Source organism: Manacus vitellinus, unplaced genomic scaffold (genome assembly GCF_001715985.3).
Source record: "Manacus vitellinus isolate BGI_N305 unplaced genomic scaffold, ASM171598v3 scaffold_3_pilon, whole genome shotgun sequence".
NCBI classification, from domain to species: domain Eukaryota; kingdom Metazoa; phylum Chordata; class Aves; order Passeriformes; family Pipridae; genus Manacus; species Manacus vitellinus.
Window position 1 is genome coordinate 45,443,617 of NW_021940535.1, and position 22,753 is coordinate 45,466,369.

The 22,753-nt window shown below is 38.2% G+C and overlaps 1 protein-coding gene across 9 annotated transcripts in view; it reads left to right on the forward strand.

The window, feature by feature from the left end:
* Positions 1-22,431, forward strand: part of LARP4B (La ribonucleoprotein domain family member 4B) — a 56,585-nt gene extending 34,154 nt beyond the window's left edge. For 3 of the 9 annotated variants that reach the window (XM_018075470.2, XM_018075471.2, XM_018075463.1), the window contains 14 exons: positions 65-201; positions 2,599-2,702; positions 4,477-4,587; positions 5,076-5,129; positions 5,484-5,693; positions 7,109-7,207; positions 8,871-8,977; positions 9,495-9,749; positions 11,203-11,248; positions 12,921-13,085; positions 16,539-16,628; positions 17,076-17,200; positions 17,852-17,963; positions 18,519-22,431. In XM_018075470.2, the coding sequence (XP_017930959.1) occupies positions 65-201; positions 2,599-2,702; positions 4,477-4,587; positions 5,076-5,129; positions 5,484-5,693; positions 7,109-7,207; positions 8,871-8,977; positions 9,495-9,749; positions 11,203-11,248; positions 12,921-13,085; positions 16,539-16,628; positions 17,076-17,200; positions 17,852-17,963; positions 18,519-18,800 (1,897 nt within the window). In that variant the 3' untranslated portion in view covers positions 18,801-22,431. Of the gene's footprint in view, positions 1-64; positions 202-2,598; positions 2,703-4,476; positions 4,588-5,075; positions 5,130-5,483; positions 5,694-7,108; positions 7,208-8,870; positions 8,978-9,494; positions 9,750-11,202; positions 11,249-12,920; positions 13,086-16,500; positions 16,629-17,075; positions 17,201-17,851; positions 17,964-18,518 lie in introns of those variants that run through there. The other 6 variants (XM_018075466.1, XM_018075464.1, XM_018075465.1 and 3 more) reach the window with 6 other exon arrangements.
* The last annotated feature ends 322 nt before the right edge of the window (positions 22,432-22,753 follow it).

The following is a 22,753-nucleotide window of genomic DNA, read 5'->3' on the forward strand; positions in this document are numbered from 1 at the left end:
TGAGTTTTTGTTTCAAGTTGTATCTGTGACACTTGTCCATTTTTATTTTTTTTTCTCCCAACAGAGAAAATCTTGCCAGTGACATGTACCTTATATCACAGATGGACAGTGATCAGTATGTGCCAATAATGACAGTAGCAAACCTTGATCATGTCAAGAAACTCAGTACTGATATGGATTTGATTGTTGAAGTGCTGAGATGTAAGTAAAAGCTCCTCAATTTCAGAAAGCATTTTGATTATTGCCATAGGACTAATAATCTGAATTTTCAGTCTTTCCTTTTTAATGTATTGCAATAATAGGCCGTTATTTTTCTGTAAAGCATTAAACAACCCAAGCAGCTTGCAGTTTAGACCATCACAGTTATAGAACTGTATTTTTATCAAAGCTACTTCATATTGCTGGTATTGGATAATGATCTGTGCAAATAAGAATAATGTGAGTTTAAATTGTGGGATATGGTGGGACAACTCATGTAATTGGAGGATCACAATGGATGTCTCAAAGCTGTTTTGTAAAGATAGGTGGGGAAGAAGAGATGGAGAAGTCACTCTCTTTTAGCAGAATCTTGAATGTATAGAAGTCAACTACATCAACTGGAAGCTCTTTGCAATACCTCTGGGTCAAGCTCAGAGGGGTTATCTCCAAGGGGGATCTTACAGTACCTCCAAACCAAGACAATAAGACGAACAAAGCAATATTTGGGTCACTTAAGCAAGTTTTGGATCAGCCAAACCTGGTTTTTACAGGTGACTTCAACTTCTCAGACATTTGTGGGAAGAACAATACAGCAGCTCATGTCATCCATCAAGTTTCTGGAATGTGTAGAGAATTGTTTTCCATACAAGTGTTAGATGTGCCGACCAGGAATGAGGCACTGCTGGACTTGCTACTCAGAAACCAAGAGAACCTGCTTTGTAATGTCTCAGTGATAGCCTTGGCTGTAGCAATCACAGCATTGTGGGGTTTGGGGTCATGCTGAGCACACTGAGGGTTGGTACTAAGGTTTTAGATTTTAGAGAAGCAAAATTCAACTTGCTCAGAGCACAGTTAGGAGGGATTCTGTGAGAAGCTTCCATGGAGGATAAAGGAGCTAATGAGTGCTGGGAGTTCTCTCCTGGAAGCACAAAAACATTTCACTTCCTTTAAAGGTAAGGAAAGTAGGCGGATCAAGAGACCTCCTTGACTTAACTCTGTGCTTCTAAGTCTGCTCAAAACCAAGAGAGAGGCATACCAGAGATAGAGGAGTAGATGAATACCTGTTGAAAGCTACAAGGGCATTGCCAGGGTGCACAGAGATGCAGTTAGAAAAGCAAAAGCTCAGCTCAAATTGAATTTGGCCAGAGATGTCAAAAGCTACAAGAAAGGGCTCTTCAGGTATGTAAACAATGAACAGAAACAGAAGGAAAATATTGGCCCTGTGTTAAACAGGAGAGGTGAACTGGTCACCAATGACACTGAAAAGACAGATTCTTAACATTTTCTTCACCTCTTTTACCAGCACTGATGGGCCCCAGACCTTGGGAACAGGTTGACCCAGGTTGATGTAACCACAGATGCACTGTCAGTGAAGGAAGAGTTGATGTGTGAACTATTTCAGGGGCTCGACCCCTACAAATTGAGGGACCCTGACAAATATCCATCCGTAGGTGTTAAGAAAGCTGGCTGACATCATTGTGAGACCACTTTCCATAATCTCTGAGAAGCTGTGGAGATTAAGGGATGTCCCAGAAGAGTGGAAGGCTTATGTTACCCCCATCTATTAGAAGGGCTTTAAGGAGGACCCAGGAAATTACATGCCTAACAGTCTTACTTCATTTCCTGGGAAAGTTATGAAACAAATCCTCTTGGGGACTATCACGGGTCAAATGAAGCACCTGGTTGTAAAAAATCAACTTGGGTTCACCAAGGGCAAATTGTGCTTGACACACCTGGTCACCTTCTATGACAAAGACCTTATTACCATGTTCTGGTATTTAAACTGTGACTGCAAAGAACATGAAGACTCCTTTTATACAAAGAGTCATGTGGTAAAGATGGGGGATAGTGGGTCCAAGTTACTTCTTGGGAGATTCCAACTGGACACAAGAGGAACATTTTCCACAATGAGAACAATTAGTCATTGGAATAATCTTACCAGGGAAGTAGTGTGATCCCCAACACTGGATACTTTGAAGATTCAACTGGACGGGGAACTGGGCCATCCTGTCTAGACCATGTTTTTGCTAAGAAAAGTTTCATCAGATGGTCCAGGGGTCCAACCTGGTATTATGTGTTTCTGTGATTAATTTCTCAGAAAAGGCTGGTGGACGTTACCACTAAGGTAGGAATCAAAAAAGAACATGACTCAACATGTGCTTTAGAAGAAAATGCTATTGAATTGGGAATTTCTAGGCTGGCAGAGTGTGGAAATTATAAGGAACATGTCTACTTGGTTTCATATGTTTGAAAGTATTCTCAGTCATTGTCTGCTCATTTCTTAATGTTTGAAAATATTTGAAGCTTTGCATTGCATAAGTGTGTCCACAGCATCTTCTGGTGTGCAAAGCTATTATGATTGCTGACCTCTGAAATACATTCTTGTGTCTTCTCTCTTAGCGTTGCCTTTAGTTCAAGTGGATGAGAAGGGGGAAAAAGTTAGGCCAAATCAGAATCGCTGTATTGTGATTTTACGTGAAGTACCTGAATCTACTCCCATTGAAGTAAGTGATTCCTTGTTATGTAGAGAATACTTTTCCCTTAGGATTTAGAAGTTAGATTTCTTCCGGATTTCAATAAGCATATTACATTTCTCTCAGCATTTCCGAAGCTTAGTTTATTGTGTTTATTTGGAAAATAAAGATGTTTGATAGGACCATGTTGCTCATAGGAAGGCTGTGGTAGAACCTGTAACTCTGCAGAGGACTGAGAAACTGACAGTGCTGTCTTTGGTGGAGCTGCCATCATTTTCTTGGGCACTGCCTTATCCATATGCACTTAGTGGATAAATAGCAAAAAAGACGAAGGAAGATAAGGCTTAGCCTAGAAAATACCACTGTTGAACCTTGAAGCTTGTTCAAGCAAAGTACTTAAAGCTTTGCAAACATGTCCATAATGCTGAGTTGAGAGCTGTAAATAAGTCACTTAAGGATCTCCACTGGCTTGTGGAACGAGTGCAACAGTAGAGAACTTGATTCTTTAAAAGATCCTCAATGCAACTCTGATGTAGGCAGGACTATGACTAACGGGAATATTAGAAAAGATTATGGGGCTGTAGATGAAACAATCCTGAATTTTCAAAAAGGAGGAGAAGGCACAGATTCTTGATGATAGGTAGATATTTTATTTTCCCCTCTGTTTAATTTTACAAGGAAGAGTAAAGGTTCTGAAAGAGTTGCTCTTCTTGATAGTCTTCAGACAAAAATCGAAGTACTACACTTTAAAAACTTACAACAAAAAAATAAGAGGCCTTAATAAATAGGAACATGATAAAATGAATTGGAAGGAAAAAGCTGGATATTTACTATGTAGGTAGCTTAAAGATAATAGCCCCTTCTAGCTTTCCAAGTGAAATGAAACTTTTCAAAGACTACCTAGCTTTTAGTATTGTAGATTCTTTTTTTAATAGATATATTTATTTTTGTTGCTGTCATCAGTTTGTCACGTTGGATGTGTTACACCTGGGTGGTCATTCTTAAATGCTTCAGACAAAGTTCTGAGTCTTTATTTTCAAAAGAATTTGTCTCAAGTGAAGTGTTTTATACATTGTGTTTAAATTTGACAGACTGAAAAAATCTAGACTTAACTGGCCAGATTTAATAGCCTACGTTTTCTGGTACAGCAGTGTCAGGCTTTATTTAAGCAACAAAGTTCCAAAATACTGTAAAGGCCTCCCAAGTTGTGTTGCCTTCTGATGCTGCTCACCTCAACTCTGTGAGGAAAAACAAAAAGTATGTAAATAAATTAAAATATGAAGTCCAATGTTTGTGTTTTCTCTAGAAACTAACAGATGATGTTTAAGGTAACATAAACCCTGTTTCAAATACGTGAATCTGTAGGCATTTGAGTTGAAGCTTATCTCCGGGTTTCTGCTGAAAGGGCAGAATTGAATTCTCCTGTCCTGTGCCATATGCACCGGTTTTTGTGAGGCTCCATGGTTTTAGGGACTGAAGAGAAATAGACATCTTTCTGCACTTGATGCCAAGGTTAAATGTCTCTCTATGGCCTAAATAGTTTATCCCCCCATATTTAAAGGGAGCAGGCAACTTCTCTTGCATTATGGCCTTAGACAGTGCATGTTTGAATTCCTCCTAGCTAACAGGTAGATTGGAGAGAGCTATCGCTGCTGCAGGTGTTCTGAACTCCTCAGTTCTGTTTTGTAAGTCTGAAAGTACTTTCTCTCTTTCTTGCTTGGAGTCCCAAAGTTTTGCACTTCAATTTGATGTTTTCTTCTCTCCATCCCTTCTCTCTACCTTGTTATCAAACCACTTTCTTCAGGAGGTTGAAGCACTTTTCAAAGGAGACAATTTGCCTAAGTTCATCAACTGTGAGTTTGCCTATAATGACAATTGGTTCATCACATTTGAATCCGAAGCCGATGCACAGCAGGTAACACTATTTTTTGAAGCATATTAGAATGTAACAGTAAACAAGGACAAGATGAGGGTGAATTGACAGGTCTTAAACAGTATTACAAATGCATAACAATGAAAAAGAATAACACCCAAACCTCTAAAAACAGTAATGCTTCCCCTGAGCTAGTACTACCAGTGCTACTAAACATAACTCTTAAGAGTTTTAACTTGTTCATCTTTATCTTTGGTGTCCTGGCCAAAGCTATGATTTTTTTGTACAGAGAACATTGATATTTTGGGTGAACCATTGAAATGCTTCAGTCATAAGCATTAAAGTCTTGTTTTAATGCTACTGAAGCACTTCTGCAATGATAAATTTAGGTGAATCCAGATTATATATGAGTTTTCTGTAGTGTAACATTAGCAGACACTCCAGGAATTATTGGTAGGTCAGCCTGTCAAAATGTAAGTTTCCTATGTTTAAATTATATGTGACAAATAAGATAATTACTTTTTTTAAAGGCTTACAGATACCTTAGAGAAGAAGTGAAAACTTTCCAAGGAAAACCAATTAAGGTAAATAGAGCTTTTTGGGGTTTGGGGGGAAGCTTGTGTCTGTGTTCTGGTTTTTGTGGCGTTCACTGTGTTTTCTAATATAAATATAAATGGTGCAGTCTCAGGAGCCACGTGACCTGGAGTTGGGTTTTGAAATGTAGCACATACAATGCTACTTCTCCTTTTCCTCCTTTCTGACAGTGGCATATCCAGCCCAGCATCAGGCAGCAGGGAAGCATTGAGCTGTTCCTACTGTCCTTGAAGGAGAAAGCAGTTACTGACAAGTGTCCATTTAAAATTTGAGAGCTGCTGGTTTGAACCATCCTGATATAATTGGAAAGGATGCTGTAGTAAATAATCTCATCTCCTTTGCAGGCAAGGATAAAAGCAAAGGCAATAGCTATAAACACATTTTTGCCAAAGAATGGATATAGACCTCTGGATATGAACCTCTACACGCAGCAGCGTTACACAACCTCCTTTTACATACCTCCAGTATACAGTCCCCAGCAGCACTTCCCATTGTACAGCTTAATTGGCCCACAGACCTGGTCAGCCACACACAGCTACCTTGACCCTTCATTGGTAAGTCTCTTGATTGTGAAGCAGTTCTATTCTTTTCAAAGTTTGGTACTATTTTCTTACAAAGTACTGTGGTGTAGGAAGCATATGTGTCCTGAAAAGGGGAGTTTAAGATTCTAATTCTTCTTGAAAAACAGTCCTTCAGAATCCTTCCCATGGTGTACGAAGTTGGATTATTTGAAAATTGTATGTGGTCTCAGGCTGGAGTGTGATTCTTTTTGAGGCAGTTCTTTAGTAAAGATTATTAACTAAGCATTACCAAAAGAAATCTTAGTAAGAATTTCTTTTAGCAATGGCTTAAAGCTTCTTTAGAAATTAGATCTTCAGAATATGTATGTGAATACCAGAAAAAGCAATTCTGATATGTACAGAATAAACTTAATGGAATCAGATAGATAAGGATAATGTGATATCTTGATCTTCTAGCAGGAAATCAGACTCTAGGTTGACATGCTGAATTACGCTATTTGTCATGTTCTTAAGCAAAATATTTTCTGTGCAAAAGTAACATGTCTTTTGGCAATAAAAAAATAAAATTACTTTTGCCAGTTACAAAGATCACTTTTAAATTACCTTTTTTTTTTTTTGTAAATTTTCTTAAGGAGGCTATTGGTAAGCCTTAAAGCTAGAGTGATAGCAATAATCCTTATATATTCTAATGGGACACCCTTTTCATCCTGCAGTCCTGCTTCCATCTTCTCCATTGTGACAGTCCCATCAGAATTACCTTGACCCCTTTTAGTCTGCCTTTGTTATTCTACAAAAACTAACAGGAACATAGTTTCCTGTAATGACTGGGAGACTAAGGGTTCCTAGCTGGAGTCTCTTTCTTTCCTCTGGAAATGCCTCTTTACCTGCAGCTTAAAGAAACAAGGGTAGCAATGCTCAAAATTAGAAGTTCTTTAAAGGTTTTTTGGCAGAGGATTAACATGTCCTTGAACAAACTTGAGTAAACTTCTTGTGTACTGAATAGCAAGCTAATTAAAAAGTTGGTGTGCTAAAGACTTCACAGACAGGGAAAGTAACCAGAGCCCTTGCAGGGGAAGGCAAAAACTACCTTGCTAAGCAGCAATGAACGTGAATGTTCTTGTAGATAGACTGACTACTGCAGTCTTGCTGTGGGATACTGAAGTAGCTGGATGAGGCTGCTGTAGAAGACATAGATTAATTGGCCAGAGCATACTGTGTACCTGCCTTATGTTGTCCTGGAACTTTTTGTGTTCCAGAAAACTTACCAGTCCTGTCCTTTGGGGAAGATGTTACAAGTTTACCAGCATTAAAGAGCTTGTACCTTTCTTAGTCAAAACAGAAAATTAACTGTCTGAGCTTTATCTCCCACTGTTTTGCAGTGCATTGTCATTGGTTAGTTCCATTTTATGTACATGAATGTAACATGATGTTTCTTGATTCTTTTTTAGGAAAAGCTATATTTGAATAGAAATCACTTGAGGAGAACAGGGACCATGAGGAGCCATGACACAGGAATAATTTTCATGAGACAGGGTTACAGTTTGCATGTAGAGACTTGAATGAAAATATTGCGGGTTTGATCCCTGTATGAGTCATTCTCTTAGGAGTTGGCCTTGTGATCCTTGTGGGTCCCTTGCAACTCAGGATATTCTGAGAACTCTGTGGTCTCTGAAGCAGAAATTTCTCTCTTCTGCTTCATCATAAGCACTAACAGTGCTTTGTCTCATCTCTAATTTGAGGTTGAATACACTCAGTAGTGTGGGCATACCATTTTTGTTCTGAAACTAGAATATGGCAACACATGTCCTCAATTCTAAAACTACCTAGTTCTTCATCACGTACTTAATAGTGTTTGAGAAAATATCTAGTTTGTCCTGCTTGGGAGGGGAAAAAAACTTAAAAAGTATGTTTGAGGCAGGTGACTTCTGTGGAGATGCTTTTGGTACTATTGGAAAATGAAAAAAAAAAACCAACAAACATTTTTTTCTTCCAAAAGGATCATCCATCATTATAAAGAAAGAAGGGTTGAACATTGCTAAGGTTCCTTTAAGCAGTGAATTAAACTTGTTTTCCTTTAGTATGTTTAGTGTCTTCTTGTTATTCAGACTTACTAGCTTTTATGGAATTTTGCAGCATTCAAGTTGTAACTCTGAAACCAGAAAGTACTTCAAAGCAGTATTTTGATGAAACTCTGTTCCAAAAAGAGATTTTTTGCACTCCTAATGGCCTTTTTGTGGAGTCTCAGGTAGCATTTGCTGTCGTGCATGCTGAGTTAGGCTAACAGTCGTTTGACACGACAGTTTTGGTGTTAAATTTTCTTTTCCATCGATAAGTGATTTGTCTTAACTTCTGCAAGAAAACTCAGTCAAGTTTAAAGATAACTTTATAGGAAATGGTGTTATGCCCAGCTGTTTTTCGTCATTTAATAAAGTGTAGAAAGATTCTTACTGTTCTGCGTTGTAGTTATTTTCAGGGGGAGAAGACTAGCAAGCATTTGCTGATGCTAAAAGTAACATGTCCTAAATGAAACTCACTTGTACATTTAAATAAAAAAGACTAAAGTGTGCTAGTGAGGTTGGAAAAATTACTTTGAACATGCTTCAGGTTTTGAGATATCTTGTTAATACAAGACACTGATATGCACCCACGCCAGGAAATCTTTTACTAATATTGCTTTTTCAGACAAGAAGACAGTATTTCACTTGTGGAATAAGGTGGTAAGATATGAAAAGCATCAGAGCTCCACTTAACATCCATTTATTCTCTGGGCTTTATTTAGGTATCACATGAAAGTGAAATGAGTAACTAAAAAGACTTTTTTTTCTTTTTAGGGGGGGATTCACATATGCATTTTTAGAAAAACAATTACAGACTATGTAGATTAGAGATTCTTTGACAAAAAAGTATCTGTGTACTCCAAAGTCCTGTATAGGATGGTGTGAAATAGGAGAGTTATTTAACTTAGCTCCAAGAATTTTGACTTGATGTTTTTCAATCCTCTTAAATTATCAGGAGTTGAATATGTGTAGTGGCTGTCTTCTCAAAAAACAACATCTGTAAGTTGGTTACAAGGCACTGGACAAATGCTTTATTGCTGTTTGAGCCAATCTTTTAAGTACTGTCCCGCAGGGAATGACGTAAAATACAGGGTTCAGAAAAAATAATACTGATTTTCCTTATGAGTGATGAGCATGCAATATGTTTTTTTAGGTAACACCATTTCCAAATACTGGATTTATCAATGGGTTCACATCTCCAACCTTCAAGCCTGCTGCTTCTCCATTGACAACACTCAGACAATATCCTCCCAGGAACAGGCAAGTTCAGCTATCTTTTAACAATGTACAGCTGTTGTATTATCTGGCAGGTGGGGTTTTCATCTGCTTATATTAGTAACACCAGCTACCTTGAGGTTACTTGTGAAACTGAAACTGTTACAAGGTTAAGTGAGGCGAAAGGGCAGATGGTGCTCCTGTTGTTAATGGGGGTCCTGTTTCAAAATGTAAATGGACAGTCTGAAAGCTGAGAGCTTGTCTGTTCCATGATTTGGGGTATTCAGCTGAAATATTCTGAAAGACGACATGATCAGCAGGATTAGTCACATAGTATTTTCCATTTCAAGTAGGTTTTAGGTAAAGGCTTAGTTGAAAATAGACAGTGAAAAGGTTCATTTTGATAATTCACCTGACCTGTTAAAATGAATGTTGATCATTCTTATACATGAAATACGCAATAAAGGACTGAAGATCTTGCTTCTTCTGAATCCTGTGTACAGGCTTAGGCCTCAGAAGATCTCTCCTAGTATGTATGTTGAAATGACTTTTGAATTTATAGGAATCCTAGCAAGTCTCATATACGACATACAATACCCAGTGCAGAGAGGGGACCTGGGCTTCTAGACAGTCCTACAATATTCAACTTTTCTGCTGATCGTTTAATCAATGGCGTCAGGAGTCCACAGACGCGGCAGCCGGGACAAAGCAGGACACGGATGCAGAGTGCTACTACGAGTTACACCAAGAGGGAAGTAGGAACTGGGCGGATGGAACAGACCAGCGTTGACTCGTCTCCTGGACTGGGGAGAGGAAGGTGAGTGCACTCTCTAGTTGTCCTCTGAACAGCCAAGTGTTGCTGCTTTTAAACTACTCCGTTCAGTGCAGAGGTGTGTGGTATTGTGACTGTTTTCAATACTGCTTTAAGATGAGATTGTCTCCTCAAAAATAAAATCTTGGAAAGTACTTCAGAGGAAGTGTTAAATATAGAACAGGTGCAAAGTGGACTTGCATACTTTCCTGCCAGATGAAAATCATTAGTGGCAACTGATGAACGATGTACAGCCGTAAGATCTGATCCTCCCTCCTTTCTTCATCTGGTATAAGAAAGTTTTTGTATATTACTTGCTTGACTTTAAAAAGGAAGTTCTACCCATTCCATTGTTCAGCAGTGCACCTGAACCTCTACTAGCAGTGCTGATTCTTAACCTTTTCAGTTGAAAGATCAGAATTTTGACCAAATTGGACATAGACAGAACAAAGATGGTGGATTGGTGTGGAGCGAAGAAAAAGGGCTACATGCAACTAGGGAAACTATTGTTATGTAGTTTTAAAAAGCAAAGAAACAAAGAAGAAAACCAACTATCTGGGGAGCTGAAAATCAGTGGTACCAATAATAATGTGAGAATTTAACAGGGTTATCTTGGAATCTTGTTAAATACAGTAGGGTTCTAATAAGTGCTTTATAAAAGCATTGTGCAGCTTTGATGATGGCTGTGTTTGTCTCTAAGTAAATCATATTTTGAGTGACTTACTGAATTGGAAGATAAGTTGAATGTTTTGCAGATGATCCTATTTTAGACTTGTATCATTGCAAAATTAAGTGGGGATTTTGTGCAAGTACTGTAATACTTTTCTAAATCTAATTTGCCAAATTGTGTTATAACTAATGGATGAAAGTATGATTAAGAACTTAGGAAACAAGATTACTCAAACTATAGACTACAAAAAATTTACAGGAGTAGTCAGTACTTAGATTTATATTCTGACGTTTCAGTATTTAATACAAAAGAAATTAGAAAATATATTGAAAACAAATTAAAACTCATTGCAGATTTTGAACTCCTGCTTGGAGGGGCTTAACCTGAAACATGACTGGGGGAAAAGTGCTGAAAATGTTTTGGAGGAGCTTTACCTGAACTGAAAATAGTTAGCTATATTTGGAAGGTTACATTGGTATTAAAAAAAAATCCTAAAACTTTTACTTTGGATATTGTAATGTTTCGTCTAACCCTTCTATGTAACCAGCACTGAGATGCTTTTAACACAGGAATTACTTGTAACCAGTGTATTCTTATGCTGACTTGCATAAGATCTGTACCTTTATTTTAATGAGAGGTTGCTAGGAATTTTTCCTTAAAACATTTTTTAATAACCTGTCTAGAATGAAGATGGATAAAATAGCAATTTGAATTAATTTCACTTGGTTTCATTAACTGTCTTCCATTCATTTTTAGGCAAGGTTTTGATTTCTGCTTTCTTTCCCTTAGGAAAAACTCATATGGCTACCGGAAGAAAAGGGAGGACAAGTTTACAGTGAGTGTTTGTGATCTTATTAGTCTATAATAAATGTAGGGTAACAAGGCAAAAATATGGATATTAGGTGGAGTAGTGGGTGACAAAGTTAAAATTACTCTTACAGTAGCAAAAAATTTCCATCTTAGTGTTACTTTGTCGACTTGCCAGTGTTCACATTCAGGGCGAGCTAAACAGCTAAGCTGAAGTTCAAAACACTTAATACTTCATTATTATACATTCATGTAGGTGTTAAAGGACATACATCCTGGTGTCATAATGTGTAGCAGAAATGTTAATTATGAAGTGGTTCTGTTTCTTAAATGCATCTTCAAGAGCCACTTGGTAAGGGTATACTGACACTACTGAACTATTGTGGTTTTGGTGAACTGAAATTCAAGGTTAATACCAAAATAGCCTTGATATACCAATATAGCCTTTGATATTCTACAGCCTTTTCAAAGGCTGTAGAAGAGAATAAACTTTTTTTTTATAGGATTTAAGGTTTGATGTGATAAAACCAGTAATTTCTCTGCAATTCGTTTTTGCCACACTTGGCATGTTCATGAAGTTGAACCAGATTATTTCCTTATTCATGTTACAGTTGTAAAATAACATCACTGCATGAGCCTCTGTATTTGTTATTTCCCCCACTTCCCTCTTGACACACACTTCTTTTGACATAATTTGTAGTTTGTGAAAAGAACTCAAAGGTGGTCTTGTATCTGTTGCTCTTTTTGTCCAGAAGCATTGTTCTCCCATTCAGACCATCTCGACTATATACTCATATTTTCCTTTTCAAAATAGGAGCTGTTTCAAAGAGTGCTTTGCATTTGGCATTTTGTGGCAGAGATCATCTTAGCACAGGCCTGAGCACAGTCAAGAAACAGTTACTTCTTTGTTTGCATGGTGCAGGTGGAGTTAATTGGTAACTTCAGTTACAGCATATTACAAAAGGAATTTTATTTTTTCCGTGTAAATAGAATGTAACTTTATAAATCCTTACAAGCAGTCCTCTCAAGTGATCTTTAATTGTGGTACTTGTAACTCCTGAACTGCTGTCTCTATTGCATAATGGTTGCATTTAGCCCACTGATCTTGGGGGTTTTTTTTGCCTGGGGCATTGTTTTTTCTTCATAGGCTTAGTGACTTTTTAGTGAATTCTCTGTTTCAAAAATAGTTTTGACACTTATCTTTGCATTTTTACATAGTGACCATATAAGTTCATGGTAATTAGATGAAAATTGCTGTTGTCTGTACTACATGCAAGGCATGCTGTCTTGCTGTTTCTTGATAAATCTGAAAATAAGATTCTTGTTGACTCCTGTCTTTTATTTAGAATGTTACCAACTACACATAAATGGGCTTTATATTTTCACTATATCATGACACCTAAACCAGTGTTTTCCTTTCTGTGTCGGTGTGTCTGTCCTGAAGGAAGGGTCTGTGAGAAGACTTTTCTTACTGTACCAGTATCACTAAAGCTTATGCATATGCCATCCCATTTAAATAATAATTACATATATCAAGGGCAGCAGTGGAAAAGGAAATTATCTATTCCTTGGTACTGTGTAGTTTTCTTGGGAGTTCTCTAGGGCTTCCCTGATATAAATCAAGTGCAAAATACAGTTTAGAGTTGCATGTCTTTTCTGTCATCTAGTGCAGTAACCTCTACATGTTATTTCTATTCCAGAGAGGCCAAACACAGTCTCCACCACCCGTAAAACCTCCATCTCCCAGCTTTGAATTGGGTTTATCTAGCTTTCCTCCATTACCCGGGGCTGCTGGCAATTTGAAGACCGAAGACCTATTTGAAAACCGACTGTCCAATGTGGTAATAGGAACATCAAAAGAAAGAGTGAGTAATGGGTCTTCATTTTTTTGGGAAGCCAGCGAATTGCATACCTGTTGTTTTCAGATTTGGTGGCTTATGGGTGGAAATAACTTGTGGTTTTATGTGGGTTGTAAGGAATGCTTTTCAGCTGTCAAATGATGTGCTGCTGCCTTCTTCTCTTACATCTTAGAACTTCTTGCATATTCTCTTTGGTGTGGAGTATGAGCACCAGTATATTAAGTAGATGTTAATAGCAGAGATTAGAAAATATGCTCTTTGCTGTTCTTAACTGCCTCTGGCTTTTTGATAGACTCAGGTGAAAAGTATGTGATACATTTTCCTCCTGTTTGAAAGACTTCTAAGTTGTATATGAAACGCTTTAAAGTGACAGAGACAAACTTTTAAGCACCAAAATAATGAAGCTGCCCACATGATCTCAGTACACACGACATCATAGCTGGAGCAGAAACTGTTACCAAAACCAGCTGGATCCCAGTGTTGTCTTGTCATATTGCTCAGAAAGATAAAAATACACCAGGATAACTTGGCAACCACTGATTTATAGATGTAGTAGAGATGCAGTTGAAAATTAATGTTCAGTAGCTGTTCATAGATTTCATTCTTAGAACTGTCTCTGCCATGCCATCTGTGAGTGACAGTATGTTCTCCTCCAGAAAGACTCATATAGCCCTCTGCACTATGGAACACTGTAGGCTATGGAAGTCTATATTGGCTTTTTTTGCTAGCCCTAATTTGTGTTTTTCTAGCTGTACCACAACTGAAGAAGTTAACCCCTGGATTAGCAATTCAAATCAACCTGGTGAAACACCAAAATTTCTTATGTGTCGTCTCTAAAACCAGCCTGTTGCAGAAGTGTTTTCTTTGGTGCCCACATGTCAGTGGTGGATACGGGGTATTTTCTGGTCAAGGGAAGGGGAAGCAGCAGGGCAGCCTGCACCCAAAGCAGTGACTATACATACACCTATCTGCTCTGTGTCCTGCAAGTGGTAAGAGGGGCAGCTATGTTCCAGGGTTGCATTTAGAGGGAACGTGCAGTTCAGAGCCATGGTAAGAGCAGTGTTTAACTTACTGTCAGTACTACAGATTATAGGCTCTTTTTGACCAAGACTTATGCATTTTTAAGGTATCATACCTCTATTAGTTGTGAAGTGTTTTTTGACTATTGTATTTCATGTTTTAAATATAGTTCCAACACTTGCTATTAGTCCTGCAACTGAAAACCCCTTGTTCCCCCATTACAAATCTAATACTTGCTTTGTACTTATTGTAAAGAACTTACACTTCTCCCCTGTAGAGGCAGTCTTCCTATCAGTCAGGCACTGAGGTTTTGTGATAGTGCAATGCACTGACACATTAAAAAGCTTCAGTTTTCAAGTTTATTTTTCCAGTTTACAGGAGTTATTCTGTACCATTGTACGGAGGAAAGGGATTATGCTGCCTTTCCTTGTTGGCATTTAAATAAAGAATAAGGTAACGGCAACTGGCTCCAAAGAGCAATTGTGTTCTTTTACAAAGGTGTTTGAGCTAACATCAGAATCTTGCCAATGTATACAGTCTGCTTTTCACTTTGATCTCAATATTTTTTCATGTCACCTGATGTAGAGTTACAGAGCACTGAAGTAGAGTTACACAGTGCTGCTCTTGTTTTATACATGGGCAAATTCAATGTACAGAAGCTGAGCAGGCTAAAGTCAATAATTTTCAACAGTAGTTATCCAAGCATCATATCTTTATGCTCTCTGCTTTGTGATGCTCTTCTAGGTGTAGCTCTGGGGAATGGCAGGTGGTAATGATCCCACATTTTGTAACTAGGAAATGCAGCACGTGAGATCAAGGGCTGTTTTGACAAGGAACAGCACTTGCATGTCTGCTTGGCTTGAAACTATTCACACTTAACTGTGTACCTGCAAGTTCTGATGCACTTGGGCCAGAATGCTCAGCAGCTTGCAACTTCAAGCCTTTGCACACACTGTTATAGTAAGTAAAACTGTAGAAGCTATTCTTTTATTTCTAAACATCCACCTTTTACTGTCTTACTTTTGCTTTGAGTCATACTAGGCTTAGATGTACTGCAATAATCTGTGCTGCCTAATTTTAAAACAGTGACCACAGGAGTCTTAGGTTTTATGCCCTTTGAATGGTGGCTGGGCTGGGGGAAAGGAATGACTCTCTTGTTCCTTCTGTGCTTGTGTTTTCCCATTACTTTCCCTTCAACATACCAGAATCTTTTCAGGTTTTAGTCAGACAGGTCACAAGCAGTACAAAGAATGGAGCACCCTTTAAAACAAACAAAATGGTTTTAAATGTGAGAAATATTTTTCAGGATACAGAGTTGTCTTTCTCTTTTCTTATTTTGTGCCAATTTAAATTCATTGTATGCATCTTGAACCTATTTGACCTTTATCTGGAAGTACAATTTGGCACTACACAAGTATCACTTGGCACTAGCAGAATCTTTTGAGGGCTATGGAAAAAACCTCTTTTGCTTGGTACCAAATTGTGCTATAGCATAAGAAAGGGACTTCTAAATGATGGTCAGATCCCCCTTTGCAGAAACTTTTTTTTTTTTAAGGTTTGGGGTTATTAGCACCAGCTATTGGGATGATGCAGTTAGAGCTTTGAAGAAGACAGTTCTAGTGCATGGCTCTAGGAGACTTTTGTCTTCATAGGTTGCCTGTGGTTACATGAACAGATGCAAAGCCTGCTTTGTCACCAGCAGGTGCAAAATCTCCAGGTTGAAAGAAGTCACTGGTTCCAGTTGCTAGTGTTGTTCCCCAAGGCTCAATATTGGAGCCAGTCCAGTTTAATAACTTTAACAGTGATCTGGACAAGGAGATTGAGGGCACCCTCAATTAGTTCACAGGTGACACCAAGTTGGGCAGGAGAGTTCATCTGCTGGAGGGCAGGAAGGCTCTGCAGAGTTATCTGGACAGGCTGGATCAATGGGCTAGGGGGTATGAGGTTCAACGAGGTGAAGTGCTGGGTCCTCCACTTCTTTCAGAACAAACCCTGCAGTGCTACAGGCTGGGGGAAGAGTGTCTGAAAGTGGCCCTGTGGGACAGGACCTGGGTGTTCTAGTTGACAGCCAGTGGAACGGGAGCCAGTGCGTGCCCAGGTGGGCAAGAAGGCCAATGGCATCCTGGCCTGTATCAGGAATAGTGTGGCCAGGGCCAGGGCAGTGATTGTCCCCCTGTACTCAGCACTGGTGAGGCTGCACCTCAAATCCTGTGTTCAGTTTTGGGTCCCTCACTACAAGAAAGACATGAGGTGCTGGAGCATGTCCAGGGAAGGGCTACAAAGCTCATGAAGGGTCTGGAGAGTAAGTCATATGAGAAACAGCTGAGGGAGCTGGGGTTGTTTATCCTGGAGAAAAGGAGGCTCAGGGGAGTCCTTACTGCTCTCTACAACTCCCTGACAGGAGGTTGTAGCCAAGTGGGGCTTGGTCTCTTCTCCCAGGAAACCAGGGCCAGGACAAGAGGAAGTGGCCTCAAGCTGCACCAGGAGAAGTTCAGGATGAACATCAGGAAAAATTTCTTCACTGAAAGGGTAATTAAGCACTGGAACAGACTGCCTAGGGAAGTGGAGGTGTTCAGGAAACAACTGAATGTGGCACATAGTGCCATGGTCTTAGTTGACAAGGTGATGATCAATCAAAGGTTGAACTCTGATCTTAGGAGGTCTTCTTCAACCTTAATGATTCTATGATTCTAACTTAAGTTTGTCAGCCAGGTATGTCCCAAAGGGACCTAAGCTTACAACTTTTTTGGAAACAACCACAATGTGTTATTTATTTGTCTGTGTTTCTAAATAAATGTAAAGGAAAAAAATAACATACTTGTTATAATACATATATTGGCTCCTTCTGTACCTTCCTATAGTTAATTTATCTTTATAAATCAAATTGTGAGCTGTTCCCTGGTTGTGCTAATTTTCAGGCAAACCGTATTAATTGGATATTATGATTGTCCTTCTGTGCCTTTTTTCCTCCTTCAGAACATTAATGTGGATGCAAGTACAAACACTATTCCATCAGGAATTCCTCGAGAGCCGTTGTTACCGGTTTCTTCTACATTGCCCAGGACCTTTGAAAGGTCTCCTTCGCCACCCCAGTCTTCTGAGTAAGCACTTAATTACATGGGTATAATTATTCTGCTCTGAATCACATTTGCATTTCCTTTCATCAGGCAGAACAATGTAAATAGCTATTAAAATCTTAATCAGTGAAAGAAGTAATATTTTGTTGTGTATTGTACTTGTAGTAAAGGCAATAAAGTTTAATTTCTGAACAATATCATAACAGTGACTCAATCATAATAGTCATTTAGCAGACTAAAGTTCAGTGTTGTGTTTTGGTTTCTGCAAGTATTTAGAAGTTTAATGAATACCTTACTGTCTTGTATTTAGCTAGCTCTGAAGCATGGAGAGTAAACCCATGGTCCTGTGGGCAGTACTGATGTCCATACCGTAAAGAAAGTTTTTGTAACACTTTATTTGGAACCTGCAAATCAAATTGAGGTGTTTCAGTATCAGGGGAAAGATAACTGAATAACCAAATGCTATCAGAACATCACGAATTACAGGTAGTGTCAAGTTCCACGGGAATATACTTTTTAAAATTTGATAACATTTTAAAAAGCAATGCTAGTCATCATGTGCTATAGCTACAACTACTTATAGTCCTACTCAAACTTTTTAGACCTATTATTAGATCATTGATCTATCCTGAAGTTTCACTTTTCATGAACCTTGCTTCCTGCTAATGCTTACAGGGACCCCAAGGTTGTGGATAAACAGCAGAGAGAGACACAGAGTACAGAAAGACTTTCTTCTTCCTCACTCAGTACTGCATGTAAATCGGTACAAGTCAATGGGGCTGCCATAGTAAGTGACCTTACTACTTCACTTTTTCTTAATGATACAGTTTGATGCATTTAACAGAGTATTTATTGCTACCCAGTGTTGCTTAATCACGTGAGTCCAGCAACCCTGAATTTGCCCAGCAGCTTTAAATTTGTGTGTTGATGGCTTCATGATCACTTGCGTGATATAATTATGCAATTAACAGTGCAAAAGATAGCTCCTTACCCAAATCCTCTCCTTGGTAGTATACTTAAGGTAGAAGCATTAGTACACATGTTGATATTTAAACAAGAGTATTCATCATCTTTCAACTGGTTTAGAGTTTGTTTGAATGGGAATTATTTTGCCCTATGCCAGTACTCCATTTTTCTGGAATACTGTTTTGCATTTTACCTTGCCTTCTGATTGATTGTCTTATACAACTTCTGTAAACTTCATAATCAAACCCTCATCTGCGTATTTTAGTACAGCAGTCTTTGGGGACAGGGACTTTAGCTTTTTTTGTTCATAAAAGTAAATTAATTTTTTCTCAGGGTGCTTTGTTTGACTCCGTCCTGTTTGCTTCCGATTTCACAGGAACTGCGAAAACCTAGTTATGCGGAAATTTGCCAGAGAACAACTAAGGATCCTCCTACATTGCAACCCCAGAAAGAACAGAAGCCAAACACTGTAGCATGTGGGAAAGAAGAAAGAAAGCCCACAGAAACAATAGAGAAAAACAGAGAACCTCCTCCTGCAAAGTCACATCCTGGACAACCCAAAGACCAGAGGAGACAGTCAGGACGCAGATCGTCCCCTCCAGCCGTTGGCAAACGCTTAAATAAAGAACAGAGTACCCCTCCAAAATCTCCTCAGTGAAACTAACAACTAGGGGGAATTTGAGAAGAGGTCTGCTTCCCACAAATTAAACCCATGTTCCCACTAAGATACCTGAGAATGAGTTGCTGGTTAGGAGCTTGCAGTGATACTGGGCATATAATAATGCCTGCAAGTTATTTTTCTGTGAAGTACTTTTTCCCCTCTTGAACAAACATTCTATTTTTCTGGGTATTTCTGGATAGTTGTTCTAAACCTTACATTTAGATTGGTGCTTAATTGGAGGTGAAGCTTAGTGTGATTTTTTTTTTTCCAAGGTGTAAAATATTTGTCTTTAAAAAAAAATCAACTTTTTATTAAGCCTCTCTGTGGCTGTGTGAGTGCAAGCTCTGTATAGTGAGTTTTTTCTAAACTGTTAAGCAGAAATGTGCTGCTGCAATATTTTTAATAAACAGGTCTGCAAGTACATATCTAAAGTGTCCAAAAGACTGATAACGGCAGCTAGTGTGTAGAGTGCAAGGAGGTAGAACATATTTTACAAATTAGTATGTGACCTTGAAGACTTTTTTTTTTTATTGGGCTGCTGTACTAAGTGTCAGCAAATGAACTTGCACTTTTAGGTTAAATGAGTAGCTGTTTCTAGTATTTTTTAAAAAAATAATCTTTTTTTGATGTTTTGCACACACAAAATTAATTCTACGGGGCACCATAGCAGTCTTTCTAAAATATTTCCTTTTTTTGACTTACTGCAAGCAAGTAACCATCTTCTCACTCCAGAATAAAACTGATGTTATAATTTGCAAATACAAAGCACATTGTGAATAGAAAGAATCAAGTCTGTGAGCTTCTATGATGGTGAAGCCTGTTAGTGAGTGGATGTTATCAGGAGAAAGCAGTGTAGCCTTCTTGTGATAACTTTAGCTTCCCTGTGCTTGTAAGGGAGTTAACTGAGTCAGCGCTGTATATTCTGGTTACCCCTGTGCTCTGTGTAGACTTTTTTTTCAGCTCTGCCCCAAGTGCTCTTTGAAAGAGTTCATATCTTAGTCAGCCTTGTGTTGACATCTTCCTGTAACTACGAGCATTGGCATATGGATTTAAATTTTTCAAGACGTGAGATAGTGGTGTTTGTTTTGTGTGGTGGAGGAAGAGATCCCTGATATTTACCTCTGGGATGAGGTTTCTCACACTTATTTACTTTAGAAGTGATGCGCTTTCTGAAGGACAAGGATGCACTAAATTAGCAAGTTTCTAATAAAGTTGAATATAAATTATTTTTGTTTTAAGATGCCTAAAGTTTTTCTTTAAATGTTTAAACTGCAGGAAGTTCAGACAAAACTCATTCCTGCTGACTATGACAGTACAGTTTATTCCACAAAAATGTTTATTTAAACAACTGATTTTTTTAAAGAATTATTTCCATCCAATATTTAAAGACTTGAATTTTATTTAAACTTGAAAATGACTTTGCCTTAACTTTTGTACAAGACAGCTTAGAGTTAATGAGGTCTGACCCCATGGAGGGTTAGCATGAATGGAATACAGAATTACTCAGTTACAGTATGTATCTATTGTCACTGGTCTTACTGGGTAAACATACTGTAGTACAGGAACTAGCAGCAGTTTTTGTAATATACCTTAAAGATCTTAAACAGTTGATCTTTTTCAGATTGTTGAAAAACCTGTAAATGCAAATAGTCAATACTGTATTAAATATGTGCACTTGGAAGTGTGTGCTTTGCTTGTACAGTTGTAAATAATCAGAACATATAAAAAGGTACCCTAAAGAAAAAAATCTGATAAAAATTATTGATATTATAAATGTTGCTGTTGAGCTGGATGTAGATAAACTAAATGTTGTGGTTTGAATATTACTTTAATTCGTTGTTTTTTCTTTTTCTTATTTTATTCTGGTGTGTTGAACTGACTCTGCCTCTTCACTGCAAAAGGGAAATGGAACGAAAGTCTTATTTGAAAGCCCTCAAATGTTTTCCCAAAGTCCCTCTAAAAACAAGCGATTTAACCAATTCAAAAGTGTTCTGCAATGTAAATAATGAATTTCAGCAGTCAAACTGTAATTTTAGTCTTTAATAAAAATCAAGTCTAATTGGGGAAAAAAACTTGACTGCTGCAAAAATATACACTGAAGCTTACTTGTGTGCTTTCAAGAGTATCAGTGCATGATTCACAGAACTGTAAAGTAACTATAGAAGTCGACTCCTGATAAATCTCCTATTACAAGCATCGATTGGTAACTAGTTGACATTTTAAAATCCAGCCTGTTGTATGCTGCAGAATTGGTCAAAACAGGGCATGCCGGAGTCTGTTGATTTTTTTTTGTTTGTTTGTTTATTTGTTTGTTTGTTTAAAAAGCGCACTTTGTGAATGCTGTGGGAGGAGATAAGACCCCGACAACATCACCAAAACCGCTCAACTAGTTCTGTCATTGGATTTATTTTTTTTTAATACTCTTCTCCTTTCCCCAGCAGCAGTGAACACGGTAGCTAGATTTGTGTATGGTTTAGGCCAGCTGTATGATTCATTTTGTTTGTCTGCTGCAAGTGAAAGGCTTTCCAGCTGCAAACAATCGCGAGTGGTTCCTTACAGCGACTGTGTACGGCTCGTCATGATGCTCAGCTGGTACCCGAGGTGATATATTGAGACCAGCGGGGTGTGTTGTGCTGTTCTAATGTATTCTGCTGCCATTTGTGCTAGGTCAATACACTGTAATTACTGCTTACCCAGCAACAGTCTGTTGCACCAAAAGTTTAAACCTTCCTCTGACGTGGTTTTTATAGCTTTTTTTTAAAAAAAACGAGGTGACACGCCAAATCGCTGTGTAACATACCATACAACTTCTCCTTACTGCATTTTACTTTGAGATTTTCTTCTTTTTTTTTTTCCCCCCCCCCACTCAGTGACAAAATGGAGTTTTCGGAGTAGAGTTGTGAAGTTGCATGCAGACTGTTGCTACGATACAGAGAGAGATTAAAATGTGGCTTTTAAAATGAAAAACCTCCCAAAAGCAGTAGCTGAGTTAAAGGTTCAGGGATGCAGTAATTAAAATTGGCATTTTACCTTGTAGGACTGTGTAGTGATGCTTTTCATTTTGAAAACGAGTCAAAATGGGATCTGAGACTCTCATTCCAGGAATTTAAAAAAAATGAAGGTTGCTTTCAAAACCAAAGGTTGTTTCAGATCAGTCCCTCACCATGACACTGTCACTCACAGCTTGGAAATCTGTGAACAGTGGCAATTTTTTTTACCTTGCTGCATTACCCTTCAAAGCCCTGAGCAGTTGGCATGGAAAAGGCCCTTGTTGGAACATGGTGCAGTGTATCACAAGCAACAGCTGACTGTAATGGTGCACACCTATCTCTGTATCTCCTTCAGTACTACAGGTAGGGACTTTTGTGCTTTGTAACCGATTACACTAATAGCAGCAGACAATCTGAGATTCCTAAGGAGACCTAACAGCTGCCAATTCATGAAACAGAAGTGTAATATGGGAGCCTTTTTGAGGGTTTTTGTTTTTGTTCTTCCATTAAGACTGGAATCAAGCTTACATGTAAACTATCAGTAATTTAAGTTTCCTTTTGTGTCATAAAATGTAAAACTGTCTAATTTGAAAAAAAATATGTAGGTTATGAAAAATAAAGATTTAGGCACTGTTGAATTCCTGATTTTTTTAATTAAACCTTTCTTCAGCAGTATTTTTCATTACCTTTTGTCTTTCGCTCCCATTTTTGGAAATTGTATATTTCTAATTTTGGGAAAAAATGTTTGCTTGCTCTCCTGCTTAACACAGCTGTTGTAACCATCACCTAAGGCTATGTAGCAGCAGCAGAAACCCCTATAACATCTCTGAAAGCAGCAATATCTATCTCTATTAGAGAGCTATGACTGGTTAATGTTTTTAAAGCAAACAAAAAAGCTTATGTGGTCTTTTGTTTACTGGAGGATCTCTTCATTAGTGGTTTCATCAAATTATTAGATAA